This window comes from Ichthyophthirius multifiliis (assembly GCF_000220395.1).
Source record: "Ichthyophthirius multifiliis unplaced genomic scaffold scaff_1120509251127, whole genome shotgun sequence".
NCBI classification, from domain to species: domain Eukaryota; phylum Ciliophora; class Oligohymenophorea; order Hymenostomatida; genus Ichthyophthirius; species Ichthyophthirius multifiliis.
Window position 1 is genome coordinate 77,848 of NW_004086179.1, and position 24,158 is coordinate 102,005.

Below are 24,158 nucleotides of genomic sequence, written 5' to 3' on the forward strand. Positions count from 1 at the left end.
AAGGTATAGTAACACGTCGACCAATAGAAATATATTTAAAAAACAACCCACAATGTGAACAACATTACGTCGAATTTTTCGAAAAAAAAGACGAAAAAATATACGATATGAATCTAGTTCGTCAAATAATAGAAGAAGATACTGAAAAGTAGCAGGAAAAAATAAATCAATATCAAATATTCCTTTAAGACTTAAATTTTATTCCAAATATGTCTTAGATTTATTATTAGTAGATCTACCAGGACTAACAAAAGTACTATTTTTTTTTTAACAAAAAAAAAAAAAAAAAAAAAAAAAAAAAATACAGAATCCAGTAGGCGATTAACCTTAAGATATAGAAGCCCAAGTATATAGTGTAATAGAACCTTATATAAAGAATCCATATAGTATATTAATGGCCATATAAAAAGGAAGCGACGACCTTGCGAATTCGGAAAGTTTAAAGCTTTCAAGAAAAATAGATCCTTAAGGTAATCGTACAATAGGAGTTATTACATAATTAGATTTATTAGATGAATGTAATGATATATTGAATGATTTACAAAATAAAACATACCCATTAAAACTAGGTATATATATAATATTTTTGTGTGTTTTAAGTAAAAAAAAAAAAAAAAAAAAAAAGGTTATGTTGGTGTAGTTATGAGAGGTAATAAAGATTTAAAAACTAGAACAATAAAAGAATAGTTGTAAGAAGAAAAAGCTTTTTTTGACAAACATCCTATATATAAAAGATTTTTTAATGAAATGGGAGTTCCTTATTTAGTTAAGTTGTTAAATTTTTCCCTTATGAATCATATTAAGAAATATTTACCGACTTTAAGGGAAAATATTATCACTATTTTATGTAAACATGAACAAGAACTTAAATAATATGGAGATTTTGAACAATTTGAAAGCAAATAAGCCCGAGAACTTTATTTATTAAAAATTTTTTCTTAATATACAAAATCATTTAGTTCTATATTATGTTATTTAATTTTTTATTTTATTTTATTTTTATTTTTATTTTTTTTAAAAAAAATATATGTATATTTATATTATAATTAACAAAAAAAGAGGATTCTTATATACAACCAAATACGTATGAATTATAAGGAGGATCAAGAATATAATATATATTCAATAATATATTTAGAAAATCAATATCAGAAATAAACCCCTTCGATATATTAAATGATTAAGACATTCGTACTGCCATTAGAAATGCAAACGGAGTTCGTTAGTCTTTATTTATTGCAGAAGGAGCTTTTGATAATCTTGTAAGATAATAAATTTCTAGACTTCTTAGCCCTTCTTTATAATGCAGTAATTTAATATATGAGGAACTTAGGAGAATTTTAAACCATATAAATATTCCAGAAATGAGTAGATTTAATAATTTAAATAATAGAATTTTCGGAATTATGGAAGCTGTACTCTAAAAATGCCTTTAACCAACAAATTAAATGATAAAAAGCTTTATAGAAATAGAATTAGGCTATATAAATACAAATCATCCTGATTTTGTATGTGCTATCGAAATGTTTTAAAACAAATAAAATGAAGTTGCGGTTGATATAAAAAATATATAATAAAATGATAATAATAATCAGGATTAATCAGATTCCAATGTTTCGGTAATTTCAGAATAAAAATATAACATAAATAATAGAAATAGTGATAATTTAGAGGAAAAATAATAATAATAATAATAATAATAATAATAATAATAATAATAATAATTATAATAATAATAAATAAATAATGAAAATGATAATAGATTTTGGGGATGGCTTCCTTTTACTTCTAAATTAAATAAATAAACGTAACTTTTGGACAATAAATTAAAGAAAATGAACTTTACATAAATTTAAAATAATGGAGAAGTAAAAACATTATTTTTTTATAATAAAAAAAAAAAGTATATAAAAGATGATTAAAGCAAACCAGAAACATCAAAAATATTTAACAATATATAATAAAAATAAGAAAAAATTATTTATTCGTTTAACAATAGGTTTTCTCTTAATTCATTATTAGATAATACTAAACTAACTTAAAATTCATTACCTTTTGTATATTTATTTATATTTTTTATTTCTTTAATTATATACTAAATTTTTTATTTTATATTGCTATATTTTATAAATAAATATTTTTATTTATATTTATTTTCTTTTAATATTTTTTTATTAAAACTATAGGTCCCTAATCGTATAAAATTAAGTAGAAAACCAAATAGAAAAGAAATAAATGAGTTTGAAATGGTTAAAAATTTAATTGTATCTTACTTTAATATTATAAAGAAAAACATAAATGATGTTGTACCTAAAACAATTATTTCTTTTTTAGTTAATAGAGTAAGAAAAATTATTTCTAAATATATTTTTTTTAAAAATAAATAAAAAAGTCTATAAATATAGCAGAAAGGGAATTAATTACTTATTTATATAAAGATGAATTATTTGAAGAGTTATTATAGGAAAACTCTTACATAGTTAAACATCGAGAATATTCAAAATAATAAATAATTATATTAAAATCTTGCTTAAATGTTTTAAATGATTTGGATTGTAAGTTTTGAAAGATGTTTATTAATTAGAAATAAAAAAATATAAATTATATAAATATATTTTATAATAAAAAAAAAAAAAAAAGTTTTGTATTATTTTAATATTTATTTTTTATATTATATTGAATATGTTTTAATTTCAAAAATATATATATTTTTATTTTTAAATATTTCAAATAATACATCAATACTTTTATTAATATATAAGTTTATTTTACTTGAAATTTAATAAATTTATAATTAACTTTTTTAAAAATAAATTTATGTAATTTAAATAATAAAATATTTGAATAAATTTATTATCAATTTATTTATATACAATATATATATATATATAAATATATATATATATATATATATATATATATATATATATATATACATATATATATATATATTATTAATTAATCAATATATTTTTTAAATAATTCAGAATTACCTATTTATTATTTTAATTATTTTTTTTTTATTAATTTTATTAACTAAAATTTAAATTGTTTAAATAGCTATAATCTTAAATTATTTTATTATTCTTAATACTAACAGACTTAACAATATAAATTTTTAAAAGACAAGTTTAGCAATTTATAATAATCCTATAAAGTAAATTTAATCCAAAAAAAGTAAATAAATAATACCAAAAATAATTAAATATAAAAGGCAACTTTTCATCTTTATAAATAGCTAAGCATTCTTACATATTTTCAAAATGTTTATTTTCCAATTTAAGTATATATTTATATTCTTAATATAAATCTTTAGATTTCATTTCTTTTTATAAACATTCAATAGTTTATTCCCAAAAAAATTCAGATTATCTATCTTTAAATGTGAAATCTAAATAACTGTTTATTCGAAATATCTTAGCTTTTTTAAAGTTTTAAGAAAAGTTTTCAGAAATATCAACACATGAGTATATTGGCATTTATATTTCTTTTATAAAAGATTCTTTTCTAAGTTTACCTTTTAGTTTTTTTTATTTTGTATGATGATAAGCTACACCTTTATAACTTATTTATATTTACTATGTTTTAAATTTTTTATATTTTTCTAATAAATCAGTTAAAGATTATTAATGTTTTAAAAATTAATTTATTTCACATATTAAAAGAGAATCTACAAAATATATAATAATAAAAATTATTCCAAAAATTAATTAATATTTTAAAACTTTTTTAGTATATTTTTCTTAAAAAAAATTAATAAAAAATATAATTGATAATCCAATTAAACATATTATTTGTAATTAAGGGGAATTTTTACTAAAAGAATTATTCCATTATGGTTTATAAAATTTATTTTTTAAAGGCTTTCTTAAAACATATAATTAATTTTAATATAATAATTATTATTATTATTATTATTATTATTATTATTATTATTATTATTATTATTATTTTTAATATATTTTATATCTTATTTATTTTTATTTAATTATTTTTCATTTTATTTTTATTTGATAATATTTTTTTATTTTTATATTTTATTTAATTATATTATTAATTTTTTTATTATTTTTTTTATTATATTCTGTATATATAATATATACTTTAAAATAATTAATATTTAAATATATTATTTAATTATTAGTTTTTATTTTATATTAATATATCTTTTTATATTTTTAATAAAATTAATATTTAATATTTTATTTTTTATATGTTATTTTTTTTATAATTAATTATATTTATTATTTAAATTAACTTTATTTATCTATTAATTTTTTTTTTCTAATTTATAAGTTTATAATATTATATTTTTCTGCTATAAATTTTTACAACATTAAACCTGCTTTCTAAAATTTTAATATATTTTTTTTTATTTTAGCTATTTATTATATATTTATTTTAATATTTAATTAAAGATTTTTTTTTTATTATATATTTAATATTAATAAAATATATAATCTTATAAAAATAAAAATTATTTAATTTAATTTTAATCTGAAATTACAAAATAAAAATAATCAAAATTTAGATATAAATATACCTCAATATTTTTATTTATAAAAAATACTTATTTTATTTTTTATTTAAATAAATAATCTTAAAATTTTTAAATTCTTAATTTTATTTCTTTTTAAACTATTATATTTTTTATAATATATTTAATTAAATATTCAAAATTTAGTATATTTTCTAAAAATAATTATAAACCAATTTATATGTTTTATTATTTAAGTATTTAAAATATATTTTTTAATTTTTTTGAAATTATTTTTTTTTATTTAATTTTATCTAAAAATTATTATTAATGATAAGATATTTTATTTTTTAATTAATTTCTATAATAAATATTAAAATTAATTTTCTTTTGCAAATATATTATATTAAAATAAATTATAATAAAATATTAAATATATAAATAATATAATTAGTTAGTTAAATATTTTAAGGAATTATTATAAACATATTTTTGTAATTTTGCTTAATTAACTTTTTTTAATGATTACATTAATTTTTGGAAAAAAGAGGTAATTACAAAACTTTTTTATTTTATTTTTTTAATAATTAATATATTTTTTCTTTATAAAATTTTAAATTAATATACTTTATTTTATTAATAATATAAGTAAGCAAGAACCTATTAAAATCACAATATAAAATTGTAAAATATCAGTTTAAAATTATAAAAAAATGCATATAAAAATTATAATTATAGTATAAGACTAGATAATTTATTCGCAATAAAAATATTTTAAATAAGATAAATAAAGCAAAAGTAAATCTAATGACTAAAACTCTATGAAAGATAGATGAGATGAAAATAGCGATAATAAATACGAAAAAATATACGTATTACAAACAAATTATGACATAATAACTAAATAATGAGAAAATACCTAAAAATAGAGCAGTTTAATTTTATTTATATGTAAATCATTACTAATATAGTAATTAAATAATAATATCATATGATAGTATTCATCAGACAATAAGTCTTGCGTTTGTGAATTTTAATATTTGGTACTCCCTTTAGATGAGAAAAAATATAAATAATATGTATTTAGCTGGTACATATAAATGTATATTTCAATGCATTTATTAGAATAATATAAAACAATAACCAGGTTAAAAATTGTGTATGTCAATATAAAATAAAATTAAATAATTACAATTATTAATAATAAATATAAATACTACTTGTATTATTATAAATCATAAAAAATTTAATAAAAATTAAATTTTATTTTAAAATTAAAAAAAATTTATAAATTTATAAATAATATTGTAATTAACGATAAAAAAATGAATTTATTAAAAAAATTGTATAAAAAAAATAAAAAAATTAGCAAATAATTAAAAAAATTATACTTTAGGAATCTGTAAATAAATTAAGAATAAAATTATTAAAAATTAAAAATTTGTAAAATGTTTCATATATAAAAAAAAGATGTAAAAATAAATATATATATATATATTTATATATATATATTATATATATATATATATATATAACATATATATAATTTAATTTTTTTCTTTAATATTAACTATAAATTTATACTTTAAATCTTTTATATATTATTTATTAAAAATGAAGGTTTACTAAAAATTTTCACACTATTTAAAAATTACTAATTTATAAAATATTAAAATATGATATATTTATTATAATAAAATATATAATGTATTTTTAATATATATTTAGCAATTAAATAATTATATTTTTTTAATTTTTAATCGATATTTATAATATATCAATAAAATCTAGAATATTTTTTTGTTTATTCATATAATTTTATTTTTACCTAATTATAAATTTATTAAACAATAATAATACTTAAATGCAATATATACAAAATCACTAATGTAATATTAATTAAAAAAAATATCAAATAAAAAAAACTTATAAAAGAATAAAAATAAAAATGATATTAGATAATCCTCAATATGAAGATCTTAAAATAATGAATTCATATTTATTAGCTACAGATAAAAATCTCGATTCATAATTTTTACTAGACGAAAAACTTCCTAATAATTAAAATGTTAGTAAATTAAGCTTTATTACTTATAATGTATGGTTTGATAAATAAAATTTTGTTTTAAGAAACAATAAGCTATTTGAAATATTTACTTAATTTGAACCTGATTTCATATGTATATAAGAAGCGACTTAAAAATTTATAGATTTAATAAGAAAAAATAGAGAAATTTGTGATAAATATTATTTTTCACAAAATATAATTGATTATTATGACGTTTTAATTTTATCAAAATATAAATGCAATTTTTATTCTCGATAATTTCCTTCAAATATGAACCGAAAAATAGTAATAAGTGAATTTGCTGTAAATTCACAAATTTTCGCTGTAGGAAATACTCATCTTGAAAGTTTGGATCATAATGCAGAATATAGAAAATGTTAAATGAATATAAGCTATAATTAACTAAATAAATATCAACATAATATTTTAATGGGAGATCTTAATTTTGATTCATAAAAAGAAAATTAAAATATAATTGATAGCTATATTGATACATGGTAATTTCTTAAATATAATGAAAAAGGCTACACTATGCCATAAACTGATTTTTTTCCAGCCTGGAGGCCTGATAGAATTCTGTTAAATAAATGCGAAGATTGGATCCCTAGTCATATTTAAATTATTGGTAAAGAACCGTTGCCTTAGTTTTTAAATTAAGATTATAATAATGAAAATTAAAATTTAATTAGAACTCCATCTGACCATTATGGATTATATTGTGAAATATCATTAAAATAGAAACATTCGTTATAAAAATGATTTAATATATATACGTATATATAATATTAAATAAATAAAAAAATTAATTTAAAAATATATTTTAATAATATGTTGTGTTAATTAACAATAAATAAAAAAATTATTATTATTAAATATTAATTTATTTAATATATTAAAATAAAAAAAAAATATATTATTTTAATTAATTACTTTAATAACAATTTATTAATATAAATAATTTTTATTAATATTTAAATAAAGATTTAATTAATTAATTAATTAATTATATATATAATATATATATATATATTTATATATATATATATATATATAATTTTTTTTCATTATTTTATTTAATTAAAGTATTTATATAATCATTTTTATAAGAAAGAAATAAAAATTATTATATATTAATATTTAATATATTATTTTTATAATATTTTTTACTTATATAATATTTTATTTTATTTTAAATAAAAAAAAAATCATTATATTTTTTATAAATAATATATTTTCAATGTTAATATTTCTACAATAGATTTTTATATTCACATAGATTTTATATATTTTCTATAAATTATTCATCATTTACTAATTATGGTTATAAATATTTAGATTAGATTAAATAATCTACTAAATTATTTAATTTTTTACGAGTTGATTTAATTTCTAAAATTTAATTATTTTAAATATTAAAAAGATAGTATTTATAATCTGATAGTTTTGTTACTTCTTTTGATTTAAGCTTTTTTAACTCTTCTTTAAAATAATGAGTTTCTTATTTTTACAGAAATTTTAAAGGAAGAATTTTAGTTTTTTCTTCAATTTTTACTTTAGCTTTTTTATTTTTAATAATTTTGAGAAATTAGCATTATTATATTTTTCCTTTTTTTGACAAATAAGATATTATCTTAAGATTCGAATTTTAATTATTTCAAAGCTTTAATTTTTTTTTTCAATTCAGCAATCTCGATTTCAATTTTACAATAATTTTGCATAAAAAGATACATATACAATCCTAACTAAATAATATTTTCGTCTTTAAATTAATTAACAAATTTAAATTCCCATATATTTTACTTATCAATACAATCTATAGAACCCATAAGTTATTTACAAATACCATCTTTTCTAATTAATGTAAAAAGTTGTTTCTCAAAAATAGCTTCTTAGCTTATTTAAGCCTAAAATCTTTCTAAGGAATCATCTAGATTTTATTAACTTAGCCAAGAATAATCTTATATTTATCGAACTTTGAAAATTAATTTAGAATTTATAGAATTTAAAATATTAGATAAAAATAATAGTTCTTCAGTATCAATATCCGGAAGTTTATCCAAAATATCTTCGAATTGAGAAATATATGGTTAATAAATTTCTTATTAAATCTCATCTTTAAGTAAATATATAATACTTGAATGATTTTTAGATTTTAATTCAAAATATAAAGGAATTGCTAAACCATTTATTTCACTAATAGATTCTTAAATACTAATCATATTTCCGTCTTCTTAAGACATATTTTGTTAAGTTTTAAAAGGGATATTTATCTATTTTTCAGGTTTTTAAATCTATTCAATAAATAAATAATTTTTTATTGCGTTTTAAAGGACATCACAATTAAGAAACTTAATAAAATCAGTAACAGAAACTATTTATGTCAACTTGTCTATACAGCTTTAATTATTATTTTTATTTACTTAAATATTAGGAAATTCCTTAATAACTTCACAGTATTTATTTAGATTTTCTTATTTCAAAAAAGGCAAATAATCATATTTATTATCATGAATTACAGTCAATCTTTCTAAAGCTCTAGTTAATGCGACATATATTTCATTAGTACAAATATCTGGTGTAGAATAATTCTTTTTATAAGCATTTACATAAAAAGTGTCAAAATTATAAACAATTACAACTTTTCTTTCTAGTCCTTTGACTTAATGAAATGTTGAAAAAACGATTTTATTCTTGGTCGTTTCTTCATCTATTTTATGCTCATCTGAAAGAGGTATAAATACAGGAATAGACTTTTCTGATAAATAATTAGCCAAAATTCTAATGGGAGATTTTATATTTTTAATAGAAGGAGCAAGTATAAAAATATCTTCTACTTTATATCCTTATTTTAAATAAAATATAACTTCTTTAAAAGCAAATAAACCATAAGAATTTCCAATAAAATAGCGAGGCTTACTTCCTTATTTAAATGACTTTATATATTCCCAGTCTAATAGACAACCATTTATAAAACTTGCAATTTAATGGGGAACTCTAAAACTTTAAGAGATTTTTAATTTTTTCCAAGGAAAAATAGTAAAATTTTCATATATTATATTTGCATATTTGATAAATCTACTATCAGAGCCCATAAATGAATAAATTGATTATTTTTAATCGCCAAAAACACATATTTAAATACTTTTTTAATAAATAGAATTGTTATCATTAAGAATTTTTAAAAAAAGTTTATAATATAACTTAGACATATCTTATGCTTCATCTATTATAAATAAATCGTAATTAATTTTTTTTTAAGACGCAACTATGTTAGGGAGAAGAATTTATTTAAGTCCATTATCATCAATACATATTTCGCTATAAAAATTATATGCAAAAGAATGGTAGGTATGCACTTCTATATTTTTTAGGTTTTACTCAATAACTTTTTCTATTGTTTTTTATCTTAAGCGTCTATTATATGTTAACAGAAGAATTTATTTATTTTTAAAACTTTTACTTATTTCAAGGCTAGTAGTTGTTTTTCCACTACCTGCTACTGAATCAACTATTAAATTAAATTTTTACAAAGAATTAATAATAGCTTTTTGTTCTTAAGAAATTTTAAAGTTAGAAGAGTTTTATTTTTCAGTAATATTTTCGATTTACATTTTTATAAAAAAAACTTGTTTTACTTAAATATGAGAATAATTTATATTTCAAATAAATTTAATTGCTAATTTTATCAAATATAAAATATTACTAATAAAATAAAATGTATATTAAGCATTTCTTTAATTAAAAATTAACAGCTCAAATTGCTTAATATTTATAATATTTTTTTATACGCTTAATTATAATTATAATTTAATATGTTATATTATTATAAATGCTATATAATAATATTTTTTAATAATTATTTTGTAAAAATTTTAACAAAAATTTATTATTTTTTTTTTTTTTAGAAAAAATAAACATCACTAGAAATTATAAAAAATATATCTATCTTTATAATATTAATAATATTTTTCATTCTTAATTAATTTCACTAAGTAATTATAAATAAGTATAATTAGATATTAATTTATCTTATGGAATCGGTTCCTCATCATGTTTCCATTCATATATATTATTACATCTATCAGTTTCGAAAAATTTAATGTTTTCTTGGTTCTTAATACTTCTTGTAAATATATGACCTTGAATTATATCATTTTAATTTAAAGGAATTTTATATCCTTTAACTTCTCTTCCATATAAACTTGTTTTAAAATGTAAAAAGTCTTCTTTAAGTTAATATTTTGCTTCACGAATTGTTGATTCGAAATATTTATCTACTTATGCTTCGCAATTTAATTCAATTTTAAAAGGCAATAAATGAACGTTATTTAAATTTTTTACTTAATTTAAATTATTTTCAACTTTGGGTATAAATTAATACATATTTATTTTTTTGTAGACAAAATATATTTTATAATATAAAATTAATATTAATATATATATGCATATATATATGTAAATAAATATCTATATTATATATAAATATATAATATATATATATAGATATATATATATATATATATATTTATTTTTCGTTTTTTTTATATATATTTTTTTTTATTTTTAATATAAAATATTCGCGCGCGTTGTAAATTCGTTATTTTTTTTAAAATAAATCAATTTTATATCTAGTATTACAAAAATTACATAATCTATTTATTATTTAATTATAAAATAATATAATATATTAAAATTTTTATAATTTATATAATTATCTTAATGTGAATTTTATTTTATTTATAAATTTTGGTTTATTTTTTTTTAAATAAAAAAAGATTAAAAGATTTACCTGAATTTTATTATTTCTTAATATTATTAAATATAAATTTTAATAATTGAAATATTTATAATCTCAATTTAATTCCATTTAATTTAGCTTTTTATTCTAATTTTCCTATCAATTCTTAAAAATCTTATATTTTCATATATCCTTTTAATTTTAATTTCATTATTTAAAAAGTTATTTTTAATATAATATAATCTATTAAACAAATTTTTTGATTTATTCGGTATTTTAAATGGGATTATAATTTATTTTTTTAAGTATAGTAATTTATTTATTTATTTTTAAGCAACTATTTTTTTTTTTATTATTAATCTTTGTTTTAAAGCAACCTAATTCTTTGTAATTACCATTATTTATTTAAATTTGAAAATTATTCGACTCTAACCTTAATTAAAATTCTTAAAAAATTTATTTTTAATATCTTTGTTTTGATTGAATTTATTAAATATATATTTTATTTTTAGCCTATTAGGACTAGCACTTATTCTTTTTAAATTAAATTATTAAATTCATATATATTAAGTAAAAAGTTTTTAGACAAATTGAATGTTTAAAAATGCTCAACAAATTTAGTTTAACTATTAGAAATTTTAAATTTTTAATTATTTATTATATAAAATTCCTTATTTTTAATTAATAATTTTTTTTTATATAATTTTCTAAATAATTCGTATTTATATGTTTCATGCCATTTAATTCTATTTTATATTTGTAAAATTGCAAACATTTATTTATCAAATATACTTTGTATTAATTTAAACTAGTTTTTTATATCTCCTATTTAGTTTTTATATATCGTAAAATACTATTTCAATACTGTAAATATAATTTTTTAAAGTATATTTTGTTACATTAAAATTAATGGACTCCTATGCAAACGAGTATCACTAAACTACTTAACATTTAGCGTCTAAATTATTAAGAGTCCTCGCAAAACCAAAATCATCTAATTATAAAATATTTCCAGTCTATTTATTATATATTTTTATTTAAGTTTTAATATTAAATAATTTTAAATTAATATATTTTCTTGTTTTAGTTCTATATGAATTACATAATTTTATAACAATACCCCAAAAAGCTTTAAATATTTTAAGGCAAGACTATTTTTGCATATTTTGATCTATTAATTTTATTTTATTTAATAAATTTTTAAAATCATCTTATCTAAAAAATTCTTGTATTATATAATATGTTTATTTTTTCTAGTATATTAATTAATTTAACAATATATTAAAATTATGATTTTTTCATAATTTAGATTTCTTATAAAAGTTTGTTTTATAAATATTCATAATTTTTAATTTATTTCTTATATATCATTTTTATAGCTATTAATTCGTTTTTTCTAATATATTTTTCCCTGATAAACTTTGGCATATGAACCTTAACCAATTTAGTTTTTTAAATAAAAATGATATCTATCTATATTTTTAATCATGGTGAACCATTCATTTTATTTATTGATTATTTATAAAATACTAAAAAAATATATTTAATAATATATTAGTAATTTTTAAGTATAAATATAATAGATTTTTAAGAATTATTTTATATTAATACTTCTTATTAAAATATATTAATATAAATGGAAAAAATATTTTTAAATAACTAAAAATATATGAATAATATAATTAAAAATAATTTAGAAAATAAACTTAAAATATTAAAAATCTAACATTTATATAATATATATTATTAGAAAATATATATTTTTACTTTTTATATTTTTTTTTTTAAATAAAATTATTAAATCTTCTTAATTTATCACTTATTACTAATAAGTTTATTATAAAAATATATGTAAAATTGTTAAAAAATATTACTTTTCTTCTTCTTATAATTAAGGCTAATTTTATTACTCTTTTTATTCAATTTAAACAATATTACTAACATTAATAGTATTATTAGTAGTATTATCATTATTATTGCTAACATTATTACCATTTTTGACATTATCGCCATTATTTTTTATTTTATTTTTATCCTCGTATATTTATTTATCATTTTTATCCTTTCTTTATTTTTAAGATTTTTAAATACTTTTTTAAGAAACATTTGATGACTCAGATCTTGATCGTGATCGATAAGATGAAGAAGATGAAGATGATGAAGAAGATGAAGAAGACGAACGACTATCTTAACTATCAGAGCTACTTCTAGAATATGATCTATATTAAAAAATTTATAATAAATATATTATAAGATAATATATATAAATATAAAATATATATATATTATATATATATATATATATATATTTATTTATATATATATACCTTCTATTTCTTCTATTTTTTTCATTTCTTCTATATTTGATTTAAATAAATATTATTTATAAAGATATTTATTTATATATATTTACCTTCTATATTTTGATTCAGATCTACTAATTGAATCTCTTCTGTATCTTTAATTTATTAATAATTTTCTAAACATAAAATAATTATTACCTTCTTCTTTCATCACATTCATTAGCCCTTGTAAAACATAAAAAATATCTTATTTTAATTATTAAAAAAATAAAATAATAGTATAAATTTAAAAATAAACATATATCAAATATAATTATTTTCTTATTTACCAATGACCTCTTCTTCCACACTTAAAACATTTATCATCTAATTATGGACCTCTTGGTCTGATTTTTTTCAATCCTGCAGGTTCAACTAGAATTTATTTTCCGTTAATTACAGCCTTATTTATTTATTTATTTATATATATATTTTTTTTTATTACATATATATATATAATATTTTAAATTAACTTTATCCATTTTTCTTATAGCATCTTCTGCACTATGGTAATCATCATAAGTCTTTTTTTATATTATGGATTTTTTTTTTATTAATATTATAATAGATATTATAATTTTTTATATATACTATAAATGCATAAGATCTTTTCATATTTATATCTACAATACTACCATATTTTTTAAATTCATATTATAAATCTTCTTCGTTCGTTCTACTGGAAAAATTGGTTACGTATATTTATGGATTTCTACGAGACATATTTAATTTATTGTAATTTTTTATATTTTAATTTTAAATTAATATTTTTATATTTATATTTGTTTTATAAGGATTTTTTTTTGTATATTTTCAAATATTTAATATATCTATATATAATAAAAAAAAAATATATAATTTTTGTTTTTTTCTTATATAATTTATTTTTGTAAATTTTTAACTAATAATTTTTAAAAAAACATAGTTTTTATTTATCATTTTATTGCATTCTATTTAATTAAAAATAATAGAATAGACTTTTGTAAGAATTGCATTTTTTTTTTATTAGAATAATAATTATTAAAAAAAAAAAAAAAAATAATCTATGAAGATAGTTTTATAATAAATAAAATTAATATTAATAAAGACTAGTTAATACAATATTTTTTTTTTATATAAAAAACTCATTCAATTATTAAAATTAAATATATAAGAATATAAAAATAAATTTAAATATATAAAATAATTTTTAAAAGAAAAGATATTTAATAATTAAAATAGAAATAATTTTAAATTAAATAATATTTCGTGAATATTAAAAAAATAAAAAAAAATATGTAATTAATAATTATTAAAAAATATAAAATTAATTAAAAAATAATTTATTTATATTTTTATAACTTGTATATTACTTTATTTAGTAATATCCATGTTTATTTTTATAAAAACTATAAAAATTACGTATTTAATTTAATAATATATTATTATATGAATATAATTTTAATATTTATTTTTAATAATAAAAAATAATTAATTAATTATTATTATAAACTAATAAAATATTTATTTATTTAATAAATATATATAAAATAAATAAAAATGCATATATAGAATATTTAAAAACTATTTAAAATATTATCTCCTTTTTAAGATTTTATATAAAATTCTAAATTGAATATTTTCGACATTTTCATTACAGGCTTTTATTGCGGATTAGATTCTGATATAGATAATATTAAAAATGTTATAAATGAATTATAGAATGTTTGTTCATAAAATAATTTAAAAATTTCCATAAGTGAATAAGATAAGCCTTTTAATGAAAAAAGTAATACATTTAAAGAAATAAATAGTCCCTATAAATAAAAAAATTAGATAGTTATATAATTAAATTAAAATGAAAGTTTAGAATAGAAATAAGAAGATTTAAAAAAAACAGAAGAATTAATTTAAAGAATATAAAATGAAGAGTAAAAAATATAAGAGTAAATAAGGAGCAATAGAAAAAAAGAAGAAGAATAAGATTGTCCTATATGCCTTGATTAACTTCATAATGAAAAAATTATTCCAATGGATTTATGTGACCATGTATTTCATTAAGAATGTTTGATATAATATATTAAATAAAAAGTAAAATTTCATATTTTTAAATTTAATATAAACCAATTATTCTTTAAACCTAAAGATTGATGATAAATAAGCCTAAATTGTATGTCCAGATTAGAATTGTAAAGAAGAACTATTAGTCAATGAGTATAATTAATTGTTGGGAAAATAATACATATAAAAATACGAAAAAAACACTGTAGATTAATATTATAGTAATCATTCGAATGAGGTTTTTTATATTGTTAAAAATAAAAAAAAACTAAACTAAAAAAGATGTCATGGTGTCCTACTCCTGATTGTTAATATGTTTTTATTTATGATGAATAGATAGATGGTACACATTTTAGATGTCCAGTTTGCAAAATTTAATATTGTTTAAAATGTAGGGTTTAATATCATGAAAATTAAACATGTAAAGAATATATGATAAGCAATTAAAGGGATTAGAATGATGTAAAATTCGAAAAATTTATTAAAGGAAAAAAATTTAAATAATGTTAAAAATGCAAGTTTTGGGTAGAAAAAAATCAAGTATTGTTTTATTTAATTTATTAAATTATAATTCAATCAACCTTATTATAAAATAAAGGGTTGTAATCATATGACTTGTATATGTGGATATTAGTTTTGTTATAAATGTGGTGGAAAATATCAATAATGTGAATGTGTATAAAAAAGAGAATAAATTGTTGAGAAAAAAAGATAAGAAAGAGAGTAAAAAAAAAAAGAAAACTTAAATTCAAAAAGAGGTAAAAATAATTAATATGAATATTAAATTAAAATGCATTTAAATTTAATATTTTATTTTATTTAATATTTAATGTTAATATTATAACATGTTTTATTTAGGAAAAAAAAATGCCTAGAAATAGAGCATTAAATGATAATTTAGACAATTAAAAAAATATAAATTATATAAACTTTTTTATTTTGTTTTTTAATAATAGAAAGTACATTTTAAACTAAAAAACTATATGAATTTATATAAATATTAATTATAAAAAATTTCATAAAAAATAATATTAAAAAGAAATAATATTAAAATATAAATATATATAAAAATAATTAAATATAGTATCTATTATAGAAATATATAAAATTCTATATATATAAATATATATATATATATAAATATATATATATATATATATATATATACATTTATATATATTTTATTTAATAAATTTATTAATATAATTTTAACATATGTTAAATCTAAATTAATTTTCATAATTTATTAAGGATACATAACATAAAAAAATATAAATATAGTATAAATTAATGATATTTATATATAATTTTAAAGCGATTTTTAATGAATATAATTAATTTTAAATTTGTAAATTTTTTCTAATAAAATGAATAAATAATATTATAAAATAATAAAATTACAAATACTTTAAAAAAAATAAAAACTATTTTTAAAACTTAAAAAATAATTATTTAATTATATAATAAAAAAAAATATATATTAAGAAAAAATAAAAATTAATAACATATGACATCTATATTATATAAAAACATTCATAAATCTGCAAGTAGATTATAAGATATATTAACAGTTCTTCAAAAATTGGAAGATAAAAAATATTTAGAAAGATTATCTGACTTATATTAAGAAATATTTACTGAAGAATAAGAATTTACAATAACAGGTATATATAAATTATAAAAATAACTGACTATTTATATTATTATTATTTTTAACAAAAAAGAATTATAAAGATTAATGGCGGATCGTCCAAAAAGTAAATATATGGACATAACTGAATAATTTAAATTAAATACTTAAATATTTAAATAAAACTTTGAATAGATTAATAATATAATAAGTAAATAAACAAACAAACAAATACCAATTTTTTTAAAAATAATTTATAAATAATAAATTAGTGAATTAAGTTTGGGAGTTAATATTGCATAATAATCAAAAAATATATAAGATAAAGATAACGAAATAAAGAATAGTTTTTAAGAGCAAATATAAGTTTCTTAATAGCAAAATTAGTAAGAGGAAAGCAAAATATAATAAAAAAATCCTTAAGTAAGTACAACTAACAGTATATATGCATCAATAAATATGAGTTAAAATAATAATTCTTAATAATATTATTAATATAATAATGGAGACAGTAATAAGAAAAAAAATCTGAGATAAGGAAATTAAAATCATTCTATTGATAAAAACTTACAAGAATAATCGTAAAGATTAAAGATTACAAATTAATAAAATCATAATTAATCAATAAATGAAATATTAAAATAATAAGAAAAAAAACTTAATAGCATGAGTATGTCTATGAATAGTGTAAAATACTTTTCTTAATCAAAATTAGAAATACCTTTTGTAAAAAAAAAAAAAAAATTATTTAAATTAAAAATTTAAATATATATATAAAAGTCTGAAAGAAAAGAAATTAAAAATCCACTTTAAACAAGCTTTTCTAAAGCTCCAAGAAATTTAATGGAAACAAATATGAGTTAGTCTCCTGGACCTTTAGATTATTAAATATAATAAGCTGATAAATTAATTATGAAAAATTCACCTAAAGCATCATTTGGGGTTTCAAAAAAATAAAATTATTTAGATTAGAAACTTAAATAAGATTAATAAATACCAGGACCTTAATATAATGTAAGTCAAGCTGGAATATTTAAACCAATGAAAAAAACAAACTATTGAAAAAAAAAAAATATAAATACATATTAATAAAAATATTATATATATATATAAATATGTCCATATATATATATATATATATATATATAAATATATATATATATACATGTATTTATATAATAATTTATATTTGAATTGAATTTTTGATTTTTTATCTATAACAAATTTTTTTGTTATATATATTTTTTTTTTTTCAATAATTTTTTTATTTTATATTTATTTAATATTTTTATTTATTTGATTTAGATTTTTTCTATTTTAAATTTAATTTAGGTATTGAAAATAATTATTATCCAGGTTAAGGCAAAGTTTTTGATTCTATATCTAAAGGTTTTCCTAAAGAATTAATTAATTTTTTACATGAAATATTTATTTTTTTTTTAAGATATTTTTCCTTAACTGCAAAAACCTCATTATATGTTTAGACTTTATTTATCATCTAATTAAAAACTTCATTAAATTTTCTATAATAAAACTACTTTCTATTATTTATAGAAAGACTATATATTTTTTTTTTTTGAATATCTTCATTATCATCATCTTAATTAATTTTAGATTTATTTAAAAAACTATTTTTTAAAATTGAGTTTTTGGTTATTCTTATTTGATTAATTTTATTTTTTTTAATTTGATTTTCTAATTCTTCTTATTTTTGTGGTGGTAATCTTTTTTTTATTTCTTCATTTAGATTTTCTACTTCAATCTAACTATACCTTTTTTATTAAGAATAAGTTAATTTTTCAGACTATACATCATCTTCACTTTTAATTATTTAATTTTAATCTTTCAGTTTACTTAAGACTGATTTCGAATTTTATTAAGAATCAGAATAAATGTCTTCTTTTTTATAAATTTATTAATAATTATTTGAAATTTATTGTTTTTATTGTTAAGTAGATCTTAAAATATCTACATATTTTTTATATTCATCTTATATTTCTTAAAATTCGGGATTTAAATCACTTTTTTTTTAGTTTGATGAACTTAATTGAAAAAGTTTTATTAAGAAATGGTTAATTCGTTTTTTTTTAATATTTAAGATTCAAATATACCTTTATTTATTTAATAATGTCTTATAAAATTTTCTGTTTCTTCTATTTCCCTTTTTTCTTTTAAATATTTATTTCTTTCCATTAACCATAGTTTCTCAAGTCGAATTTCTTCCAGTTTATTTGAAAGTTTATATACTAAATATTTTGATCGGCTTTCTCCTTGAGGTTTATCATTATTTACATAGCTCATTATATTTATCTAATCATCATTATAAGATAATTTATTAGGTTATAAAATACCTTATTTTTTATTCATTTATTGTCTTTCTTATAATTCATGGTCTTCCTTTTATTCTCCCTATTGTTTTTCTTGATATTCTTATTCTTCTTCTTGATTATATTACTTTTTTTATTTATATTGGATGCCTTGTTTTTTATTGAACTAAAAGAAATTATTTCCTGTATAATTCCACATAGATGAAGAAGTTGTAGTTCTCAAAGGATCAGTGTTTTCATATAAAGATTACTCCTCAGCCTTTTGAGAATTTTAACTACTAAGTTTATTAAATTAATTTTATGAATTATTATCGTCTTATGATAATGGACGTGTTAAAGAAGTATTTTATAAATTTATTTACTATAGGTTTATTAGTTCTTTTCTTTTATACTATTTAATTCTATATTTTTTTTATTTTGTATTTTTTTATATTTTTTTATTTACCTTTCTGAAGGAGGATCTATATGGATTTACTTAGATCTGTAGTTTTAATCGTAATCATTTTTATCTATTTATTTAAATTTTAAATTTTAATCGAAATATTCATTTTCGTTATGAGCAATTTTATTTATATCTTTTTTATTATTTTCATGTTTTTTAAAATGCCAATTATATAAACTTTATATATATATTTGTTAAACTTTCTTATCTCGTGTGCTTTGTATTTCTTTTAGGTTGTCTTATATGTTATGTTTTTTTTTTAAAAAAATAATAATTGATTATAAGTTATTACTAAACAATATATATATTAATTTTTGTATTTACAATGTAAATTCTTCATTTAATTATATTTTAATATCATATTATAGTTTGCTTTAATTTATTTTTGTTATAAAATTTCGTTCCATTTTGAAATTTCATCATATAGTTAAATAAAATTTGAATTTTCTTTGAGTTTCTCATCATTCAATTATTCAATTTTTAATGGAAAAAAAATTTAAGATTTATCTAAATACATAAAAAAATAAAAAATATAATTAAATATTTTAGAAATAAAATAAAAATTAATATTTTTATAATAGAGTTATTAAATATTTTATTAATTTCAATATACCTGAATATTTTAATAAATAAATTATCTAGATTTTATAAAAATTTTATTTTTTATAAATTATTAAATTTAAGTATAATTTTATTATAATTATATTACAATTTTACTTTTGATAATTTAATTGTATTATGTATTTTTATTTATAATAATTATAAAAATTCACAATTAATAGATTATAATCAAGTGTTATTTAATTGTATTAACAAAATGATACTTCATAATTAAATAAATATATTTGTTGAGTAATTATTTAACTATAAAATTATAATAATAACTACTTTTATAATTATATTATCAATTTTATATAATTAATTAATAAAGATTAATATAAAAAATATTTTATTTTATTTTTAATGATAAAAATTATGTTTAATAATTATTAACTTTCAAATTAATGAATAATTTAATAAGTTCTATAAATTTTATAAATATTTTAAAATTAATATTAAATCCAAAAACATGTGTATTATTTATTTAACAAAAAAATTAATTTTAATATTTATTAAATAAAACTTATTAAATACTATTGATTTTTAAATACAAATTATTATTAAAATTATTTTATTTAAAAAGAAATACATGTATTAATATATATAAATATATATATATATAATTTAATATATATATATATTTAATTTAATATAAAATACAATATTTTTTTTATAATAATGGGAAATCATTGTTCTTGTTTTAAATATTTTGATAATATAGAATTAGATTTGATTTAAATTCCAATAAATAAATAATTTAAAATATTTTATTTTAATTCAACTAGATATTTATAAAACGAAAATAATTCAATTGTTAAAATATAGACTTTAATTCGAATGTTTTTAGCCAAAAAAAGTTAAGTAAATTAAAGTTGTTTTAAATAAGTTAAAAATTAATGAATAATTAATTACTTATAGCCAAACGATATAAACATACAATCATAAGTATAATTTACCTTTTAATTATTTACACGACGATATAAATGATCCAAATTCATGTTTAAAATAATTAAGAGGATAAATGGATTTAGGTGATAATATAGTATATTTCGGAGAATGGATAGATGATATAAAACATGGAAAAGGTGTTCTAACCTGGAAAGATGGATCAAAATATGAAGGATATTTTAAAAATAATAAAGCTCATGGAAGAGGAAGGTTAATTCATGCAAATGGTGAAATATATGAAGGTTAATGGGAAGTATAAAATTCAAAAAATTTAATTCTGAAGTTTTTCTTTTTATTTAATTTAAAAAAAAAAAATCTATAAAAATTATTTAAAATAATTACTAAAGTTTTTTATTAATAAATAAAAAAGTATGATAAAGCTTAAGGCTATGGCATTTATATGCATTTAGATGGCGCTACATATGAAGGATAATGGATGAATGATTAATAAGAAGGTTTGGAATTGAAAAATGGTCAGATAAATCAGTTTATGAAGGAATTTTTAAATAAGGTAAAAAAAATGGAAAAGGAAAATTTATTTGGGGGGATGGGTCTATTTATGAAGGAGAGTTTGAAAATAATAATATATAAGGATATGGAAAATATATATAAAATGATGGCAAATATTATGAAGGTTAATGGGTTTAAAATAAAAAATAAGGACATGGATAATTTGAATGGGCAGATGGAAGGAAATATATTGGATAGTTTTTTTAAGATTTGAAAGAAGGATATGGAGTTTTACTGTTTGAAGATGGAAGGAAATATATTGGGGAATGGAAAGATGATAAATAAAATGGATTTGGAAGCTTTTATATGAGTAGTGGACATAGAAAAGAAGGGATTTGGGCAAATGGAAAGTTTTTTAGCGAGATAAATGAGGAAAGTTAAAGTAATTAAAAATGAGTAAATTACTATATTTATTATTTTAATAAATATATATATATAATTAGTTTATCTTTTTAGTTTTTTTTTTTTTTTTTTTTATAAAAAAATTTAATAACTGAAATTTCATTTTTTTTTTAATAATGAAAATAAAAAAAAATTCTATTTTTTTTTTTTTTTTAGTCAATTTAAAGTTTTAATAATGCAATTATTATTTTTATCAAATTCAAGTTAAATAGTCTAAGCATAATTTTAATATTTATTTACTGATGGGTTTTTGTAACATTCCGTTTAACTATTATTATTTATGAATTTCTCTTAATATTCAGCAGGTTAATGGTTTTTAGAGAATTAAAGCTATTCAAGAGCTTATTAATTTCTTTATTTTGTATAATTTAATGTATTGATTTTGTTCATTTCTATTTATTCAAGCTTTTTTAATATTTCTTCTTTTTATTTTAATTATTCTTATTCTCTTTAAAAAATTTAGTTTTTTCTTTTAAAACCGTTTCAAGTTTTCTTTGTTTGTATTCCAATTACTTTTACTTGGATATTTATTACTGTTATTTCACTTATGAAACTTTCCATTTTAAGTTTTCTTATAAAATTTAATCTTCCATTGACTTTTTGGAATACAATTCGGCTATTTCGTGTTTTAAATTATATGATTTTTCTTTATTTTATTCCTGTTAAAATTGCTTTGCAATTTAGCATTTTAGCATATTTAATTAGCCTTTGGGATGTGTAAAAGGAATTTCCTCTACTATTATTTTTTTCTTCTATTATTATTCTTTCTTTTATATATTTTTTTTAATATAATTTACTAATATATAAATTGATTTATATATATATAGTACTTTTTATTAAATTTGCTTTTTTTTTTCAAAAATGTAATTCGCTTTGTTTGTTAAATCCTCAGCTTTTTTTTATAAAACTATTTCTTCTTGTAATAATTTGTTGATTCTATTAGTAATTACATTTAATTTTAATAAAGATTTCTTTCCTTTTTATTTTGCTTAATATAATGAACCGATCTGAGGGCTATTATTATAAAAGTGCAGTTTAAGATTAAGAAGCATTTTATTAAGAATTAGCAAAATTTCTATTAGTTATAACATTATTCGAATTTTTAAACTTTGCTTAAGATTAAGTAATATTTTTTTCACTCATTTTAATAAATAAATTTTTATATGTTATATAAAAATAAAGTTATTTTTTATTTAAAAATTAATAAAAAGTAATATCAAAACAAGTGATAAATTATATATATTTTATTTTATTTAAAAATAAAATTATTAAATTTTTTTTAAAAAAAATAATTTATAATTAAAATAAAATAAAATTTATTATATGAGAAAGATAAGAATATATAAAAAAGTAAAATATGAAGATTTGTAAAATTATATTATAATTTAAAGATAAAAAATATAAAATTTGTTTTTATATTTTTTTATATATTAAAAATAAAAATAGAAATGAATTTAAAAAAAGATAAAAATATATACATATAGAATATAAAATGATAAAAATAAAATAATAAATAAAAATATTTATATATTATAATATAAAGATTAAAATATATAATAAATATATAATATATAATATATAATATTAATTTATAATTTTATATTTATTAAATTTTATTATATATATGATGTTTA

General features: G+C 15.5%; 6 protein-coding genes across 6 annotated transcripts, besides 47 other annotated features; 4 read left to right on the forward strand and 2 right to left on the reverse strand. All coding sequences in view use genetic code 6, as the record gives it.

Annotated features, from left to right (window-relative positions):
* The first annotated feature begins 272 nt into the window (after positions 1 to 272).
* Positions 273 to 302: a microsatellite.
* Positions 303 to 394: 92 nt separating this feature from the next.
* Positions 395 to 2,566, forward strand: IMG5_145450 (hypothetical protein; the record flags this gene model as incomplete). The annotated part of the gene is made up of 5 exons (XM_004031142.1): positions 395 to 569; positions 626 to 970; positions 1,060 to 1,999; positions 2,213 to 2,342; positions 2,393 to 2,566. The coding sequence occupies 5 exons, from the start codon at positions 395 to 397 to the stop codon at positions 2,564 to 2,566; spliced, it is 1,764 nt and encodes a 587-aa protein (XP_004031190.1).
* Positions 967 to 1,016: a microsatellite.
* Positions 967 to 1,017: a microsatellite.
* Positions 981 to 1,013: a microsatellite.
* Positions 1,678 to 1,761: a microsatellite.
* A 277-nt stretch (positions 2,567 to 2,843) lies between the features above and the next one.
* Positions 2,844 to 2,952: a microsatellite.
* Positions 2,875 to 2,952: a microsatellite.
* A 212-nt stretch (positions 2,953 to 3,164) lies between these two features.
* Positions 3,165 to 3,208: a microsatellite.
* A 690-nt stretch (positions 3,209 to 3,898) lies between these two features.
* Positions 3,899 to 4,081: a microsatellite.
* Positions 3,974 to 4,034: a microsatellite.
* Positions 4,082 to 4,216: 135 nt separating the features above from the next.
* Positions 4,217 to 4,272: a microsatellite.
* A 99-nt stretch (positions 4,273 to 4,371) lies between these two features.
* Positions 4,372 to 4,427: a microsatellite.
* Positions 4,428 to 4,871: 444 nt separating this feature from the next.
* Positions 4,872 to 4,906: a microsatellite.
* Positions 4,907 to 5,959: 1,053 nt separating this feature from the next.
* Positions 5,960 to 6,022: a microsatellite.
* Positions 6,023 to 7,384: 1,362 nt separating this feature from the next.
* Positions 7,385 to 7,482: a microsatellite.
* A 67-nt stretch (positions 7,483 to 7,549) lies between these two features.
* Positions 7,550 to 7,598: a microsatellite.
* A 701-nt stretch (positions 7,599 to 8,299) lies between these two features.
* Positions 8,300 to 8,724, forward strand: IMG5_145460 (hypothetical protein; the record flags this gene model as incomplete). The annotated part of the gene is made up of 1 exon (XM_004031143.1): positions 8,300 to 8,724. A coding segment is annotated over one exon (384 nt), but the record flags the coding sequence as incomplete, so codon positions are not given.
* A 2,254-nt stretch (positions 8,725 to 10,978) lies between these two features.
* Positions 10,979 to 11,070: a microsatellite.
* Positions 11,066 to 11,116: a microsatellite.
* A 1,099-nt stretch (positions 11,117 to 12,215) lies between these two features.
* Positions 12,216 to 14,348, reverse strand: IMG5_145470 (hypothetical protein; the record flags this gene model as incomplete). Its single annotated transcript, XM_004031144.1, has 9 exons — positions 12,216 to 12,299; positions 12,399 to 12,454; positions 13,375 to 13,502; positions 13,611 to 13,640; positions 13,697 to 13,741; positions 13,785 to 13,811; positions 13,916 to 14,028; positions 14,099 to 14,149; positions 14,217 to 14,348. 9 exons carry the CDS (start codon positions 14,346 to 14,348, stop codon positions 12,216 to 12,218), a joined length of 666 nt encoding a protein of 221 aa, XP_004031192.1.
* Positions 13,420 to 13,459: a microsatellite.
* Positions 13,519 to 13,590: a microsatellite.
* Positions 13,521 to 13,592: a microsatellite.
* Positions 13,541 to 13,609: a microsatellite.
* A 71-nt stretch (positions 14,349 to 14,419) lies between the features above and the next one.
* On the forward strand, positions 14,420 to 16,342 carry IMG5_145480 (hypothetical protein). Its single transcript, XM_004031145.1, has 3 exons — positions 14,420 to 15,695; positions 15,751 to 16,205; positions 16,264 to 16,342. Exons 1-2 carry the CDS (start codon positions 14,901 to 14,903, stop codon positions 16,099 to 16,101), a joined length of 1,146 nt encoding a protein of 381 aa, XP_004031193.1. The 5' UTR covers positions 14,420 to 14,900; the 3' UTR covers positions 16,102 to 16,205; positions 16,264 to 16,342.
* Positions 15,134 to 15,202: a microsatellite.
* An 89-nt stretch (positions 16,343 to 16,431) lies between the features above and the next one.
* Positions 16,432 to 16,474: a microsatellite.
* Positions 16,475 to 16,688: 214 nt separating this feature from the next.
* Positions 16,689 to 16,739: a microsatellite.
* Positions 16,716 to 16,832: a microsatellite.
* Positions 16,718 to 16,832: a microsatellite.
* Positions 16,757 to 16,828: a microsatellite.
* Positions 16,764 to 16,845: a microsatellite.
* Positions 16,777 to 16,845: a microsatellite.
* Positions 16,834 to 16,874: a microsatellite.
* A 248-nt stretch (positions 16,875 to 17,122) lies between these two features.
* Positions 17,123 to 17,158: a microsatellite.
* A 1,231-nt stretch (positions 17,159 to 18,389) lies between these two features.
* Positions 18,390 to 18,473: a microsatellite.
* A 46-nt stretch (positions 18,474 to 18,519) lies between these two features.
* Positions 18,520 to 18,576: a microsatellite.
* Positions 18,552 to 18,613: a microsatellite.
* Positions 18,614 to 20,026: 1,413 nt separating this feature from the next.
* Positions 20,027 to 20,058: a microsatellite.
* Positions 20,059 to 20,585: 527 nt separating this feature from the next.
* Positions 20,586 to 20,637: a microsatellite.
* An 85-nt stretch (positions 20,638 to 20,722) lies between these two features.
* Positions 20,723 to 20,780: a microsatellite.
* A 407-nt stretch (positions 20,781 to 21,187) lies between these two features.
* Positions 21,188 to 21,229: a microsatellite.
* Positions 21,230 to 21,261: 32 nt separating this feature from the next.
* Positions 21,262 to 21,305: a microsatellite.
* Positions 21,262 to 21,310: a microsatellite.
* Positions 21,271 to 21,318: a microsatellite.
* Positions 21,272 to 21,318: a microsatellite.
* Positions 21,319 to 21,685: 367 nt separating this feature from the next.
* On the forward strand, positions 21,686 to 22,418 carry IMG5_145490 (IQ calmodulin-binding motif family protein, putative; the record flags this gene model as incomplete). Its single annotated transcript, XM_004031146.1, has 2 exons — positions 21,686 to 21,865; positions 21,983 to 22,418. The coding sequence occupies 2 exons, from the start codon at positions 21,686 to 21,688 to the stop codon at positions 22,334 to 22,336; spliced, it is 534 nt and encodes a 177-aa protein (XP_004031194.1). The 3' UTR covers positions 22,337 to 22,418.
* A 260-nt stretch (positions 22,419 to 22,678) lies between these two features.
* IMG5_145500 (hypothetical protein) lies at positions 22,679 to 23,636 on the reverse strand (the record flags this gene model as incomplete). The annotated part of the gene is made up of 2 exons (XM_004031147.1): positions 22,679 to 23,291; positions 23,355 to 23,636. Coding segments are annotated over 2 exons (663 nt in total), but the record flags the coding sequence as incomplete, so codon positions are not given.
* Positions 23,252 to 23,308: a microsatellite.
* Positions 23,261 to 23,308: a microsatellite.
* A 357-nt stretch (positions 23,637 to 23,993) lies between the features above and the next one.
* Positions 23,994 to 24,120: a microsatellite.
* Positions 24,037 to 24,120: a microsatellite.
* Positions 24,121 to 24,158: the final 38 nt, after the last annotated feature.